Here is a 4,590-nt window from a genome sequence, read left to right on the forward strand (position 1 = left end):
AGGACATCAATATGATTATAATGTTGCAGTATAGCTAGAAATACAAAAGAAGAGCCAAAAACAACTTTCCGCTGATTGAGTTGTGCCACGTTACCGAAAAAGCTCACACCCCACTTTATATATAAAACAAGTTGTGGTATGTTCAAAATAAGATTTCCGCAACCATGGCCAAGGTTAAATCAATCTCGCGTGAAATTGAACAAGAAAATTAACACTCATTTAGCTAACAACAAGGACCACAAACAACATTCCAATTCAAAGAACAAATTAACTTTTATCTTGTTCCGAGAAGAAGCACAAATTGGCTTCTAGCCACAATAGATAATAAAAAAAGGATGCATGGGAGAGGGGTAGGGAGGGTGTTACGAAAGTTGCAATCCACATGAAAATAACAGAGGCATGACAAAGCAAAATAAAAGAGATATCTTAGCTGCTCATATATTGTCGCCAATAAAAAATAAATCGTATGTTCCAACCGGCACATAGTATTAGAACGACTCAATTACAAGCAAACAAGGTTCTTACGTGCGAGTACCAATTGCCTTAACAAGTTGTACAACTTGAACCCAAAAGAAATATTCTTCAACTTAATCATTTTACACGTTTGTACCACTAGCACCTAGTTGGCTAGCTACTAGGTACGTGTGTCCCGACTAGTACGACCTGACCTCTTCTCGGACAATGAAGATGATGGAGTTATTAGGCTAGTCATAGTGGGGAGTAACTTAGACTAGTGTCATGCATATGACACTAGTCTTTGTTACTATCTTCATAGTGCAAAGTAACATACAAGTAGTATCATAGATGATAGCATTTATTACATTATAGACTCATTTTGCTTTGGGTTGCGTTATGTTACAGTAACATATTATGTTACTCCAAACACCTCTTTCCTCATTAACTCTATGCCACATAATCAAACATGTCTTGAAATGCGCTATGTTACTTGCTAAGTTACTCCCACTATGACCAGCCCTAGGTAGGTTCGTGCCACGAGATCAAATGACGAAGTTCCTCCACATCGGCAGAGGTAATCTCGATCAGAAGAAATAACAGGCCGCCCACGATGATATCTGACTACCTCAACGCGCGCACGTGTGCTTCGAATTTGACCAGTCTAATTCGTCGAGATATATTTTTTATATGAAACTTTGCAAGCTTAGTTATACCTCAGAGAAGCAATCGATCTTGTGCAGGCAGTATAAATACACAACGTACGCATGGTGGCAGTCTATCTCATCGTTACAGATACATCTTCCTTGATTAGTTTTGCTAGGCTTAATCAGCGATGGAGTACTCGCCGAAACTAGCAGTACTGGTGCTCTTAGCTCTCGCGTCCGCCATGGCGGTCACGGCCCAGAACTCGGAGCAGGACTTCGTGGACGGCCACAACGCGGCGCGCGCCGACGTGGGCCTTGGTGAGGTGACATGGGACGCTACCGTGGCAGCCTTCGCGCAGGACTACGCCGATCAGCGCCGCGGCGACTGCCAGCTGATCCATACTCCTGATGGCCGGCCGTACGGGGAGAACCTCTACGGAGGCGGCGGCGGTGGGACCGAGTGGACGGCGACGGACGCCGTGAATTCGTGGGTGTCGGAGAAGCAGTACTACGACCACGACAGCAACACCTGCTCGGCGCCGGAGGGTGAGTCGTGCGGGCACTACACGCAGGTGGTGTGGCGCGACTCGACGGGTATCGGCTGCGCCCGCGTCGTCTGCGACAGCGGCGACGGTGTGTTCATCATCTGCAGCTACAACCCGCCAGGCAACTTCCCCGGGGTGAGCCCGTACTAGGCTATATGCATCATGCATGCATGCATGCGAGCGTGCATGTACGTACGGCGTATTGCATAAATAAAGTGATTAAGCTGTGATAACTACAGTGTGATCAGATTATTATTTTTGCGGGTACAGTGTGATCAGATGTGATATATAATTAACCAGCCGGCCCGATATATATATGTACTGTTATGATTCAGGTAATAAGTTGAGTTATCGTACAAGCAGTGTTTATGGATGAATATATGGTTCTACTATTATACCGAGCATGGTATGTGTGCCTCGCCGTGGAAAAAAATCCCAGCATACATAGAAACCAGTAATCCAAGTGTCTTTCTTCCTTTTTGTCATCCCGCACTTGTTCTCTATGTTGTGCATTTTCTTTTTAGGATCCCAACTCGTACACACAAACGGAGTAATCTCGAGAGGACGCGCTAGGTCTCGTTCTTGAGACTCTCGCTCCCTCCTTCGCGCCATAGGCCACTCCGGCCGTGATGGTCACCCACTCTGCCATTATTGCTCACCCATCCCCTCCAAGGTTTCACTCCTGGTCCAGCTCCGGTCGTGGTCCCGTGCAAGCTCGCTCTCAACCAGTGGTCGATCATTGGTTCCGGACTCGCTTGCGGCCCCGCACGTGAATGCAGTAGATCTGACCTCGACGCAACGAATCCTGCCGCGGGGAGAGTCATCCAACGCCATGCATGCCTATGGTACTCCAGATCTGGTGTTGTGATTGAGCGGCAGTACCTAAATCCATCGTGGTCATCCCCTCCGCTCTTGTCAACATTTCCTCTTCGGGCGAGGAGGAAGGATGCACTGTCAAGCCCAATATGCGACCCTTTCCTAATGGAACTCGAAGGTCCCACCAAGGATAAAAGCGCATATTGAAGACACTTCTGCAAGGTGGATATCATTACATCATACCATTACATAATAGATGGGGATAAATACAAAAGGCATACAATGCCACATGAATATAACAACATCATACACAAGAACAACATTCGACTACGGATGAAACACAAACAGAAACTCAAACGACATCCACCCTGCTAGCCCAGTCTGCCGACTAGGAACCTATCCCCTGATCAAAGAAGAAGCAGAACCACTCGAAAACAAGCAAGCATCGCTCTCACGTCATGATCATCGCATTACATGTACTTGAAACTGTTGTTGTAGTAAACTGTGAGCCACGAGGACTCGGCAATCCCATTATCATGGGTATCAAGACTAGCAAAGCTTAATGTGTATGGAATGGATAAGTGGTGAGGTTGCAACAAGTGACTAAGCATGTATGGTGGCTAACTTATGAATACAAGAATGAGATGAAAAGCTACGCAATCGGTCACAAACTAGTATGATCAATAAGTGATCCTGAACTACTTACGTTCACACATAACACCACCGTGTTCTCTTCTCGGCCACTCGAAAAGAGACCATCACGGTTACACACGCGGTTGTGTAATTTAATTCGAATCTAATGTCAAGTTCTCTACAACCCGATATTAAAAAGTCCCATCTGCCACATAACCGCGGGCACGGCTTTCGAAAGACCAAACCCTGCAGGGGTGTCCCAACTTAGTCCATTACAAGCTCACGATCCGCGGAGACAATCCTCCATCGCGGGACATCCGATCAGACTTGGGATCCCGGTGCACAAGACATTTCGACAATGGTGAAACAAAACTAGCAAGACCTCCCGGTGTGCGGACAAATCCCGATAGGAACCGCACGTATCTCGTTCTCAGGGCACAACAGATGGGCAAGACATTGGGTTGGCTGAGACCCTTGGTTGCCCAGTGGGCGCCGGACATCACCCAAGTTGGACAAACACTCAGAGGAGCATTGGCCCGGGGGTTGATTAAAAATACTAGGGGTCCGGAGAAAATCCCCTATTTAAGTTTTAGTTTTTATTAGGCAAATGGAAAAGCAATGTTGGGCCTTGCTGGAAGAGTTTTATTCAAAGTGAAGTGTCAAGAGGCCCCCATACCCCTCACCGTGTTAGGGACGCAAAATCAAGGAACATAACACCGGTATGACAGAAAATAGGGCGGCAAGAGTGGAACAAAACACCAGGCATAAGGCCGAGCCTTCCATCCTTTACCAAGTATATAGATGCATTAGTTAAATAAGAGATATTGTGATATCCCAAGATATCCATGTCCCAACATGGAACAACCTGCACTGCACCTGCAACTAGCAACACTATAAGAAGGGCTGAGCAAAGCGGTAACATAGCCAAACAACGGTTTGCTAGGAAGGGTGAAAAATGTTAGAGGTTGTCATGGCAATTTGGGAGGCTTGATAAACAAGTGGTAGGTAGCGCGACATAGCGATAGCATCGAGACAACTAGCATAGCAATGACAGTAGTGAGATCCAGGGTAACGGTCATCTTGCCTGAAAACCCGCTAGGAAGAGAAGAACGAGTCCAGGAAGAAGATGAACGGGCCAAGACGAACGCGTATTCGAACGAATCCTCACGATCGCAATGAAACAGGAACTATCGAGAAGAAGCACAACCGGAAAGAAGCAAACAACAAGGTAAACACGCAACACATAAACATGGCATGATGCTCAACCAAGGATGATGCATGACAAGGCTACATGATGCTAGTCATGGAAAGCGATGATGCATACAAGAACATCACATCAAAGCAAGTTTAAATGAGGCCGGAAACAACATATAATAATTCCGGTAAGTCCCCATATGCAAATTTCAAAATTAGTCCAGATCTCAAAACACATTATGTTCAAGTTGTTAAACAGCAAGTTAAGATGTACCAAGATGATCTACACGAAATTCTAATCA

At 46.1% G+C, this 4,590-nt stretch overlaps 1 protein-coding gene across 1 annotated transcript; it reads left to right on the forward strand.

The window, feature by feature from the left end:
- Window positions 1-1,253: 1,253 nt before the first annotated feature.
- Window positions 1,254-1,943, forward strand: LOC123117206 (pathogenesis-related protein 1-like). Its single transcript, XM_044538023.1, has one exon. It carries the CDS (start codon window positions 1,289-1,291, stop codon window positions 1,793-1,795), a length of 507 nt encoding a protein of 168 aa, XP_044393958.1. The 5' UTR covers window positions 1,254-1,288; the 3' UTR covers window positions 1,796-1,943.
- Window positions 1,944-4,590: the final 2,647 nt, after the last annotated feature.

This window comes from Triticum aestivum, chromosome 5B (genome assembly GCF_018294505.1).
Source record: "Triticum aestivum cultivar Chinese Spring chromosome 5B, IWGSC CS RefSeq v2.1, whole genome shotgun sequence".
Taxonomy (NCBI): Eukaryota; Viridiplantae; Streptophyta; class Magnoliopsida; order Poales; family Poaceae; genus Triticum; species Triticum aestivum.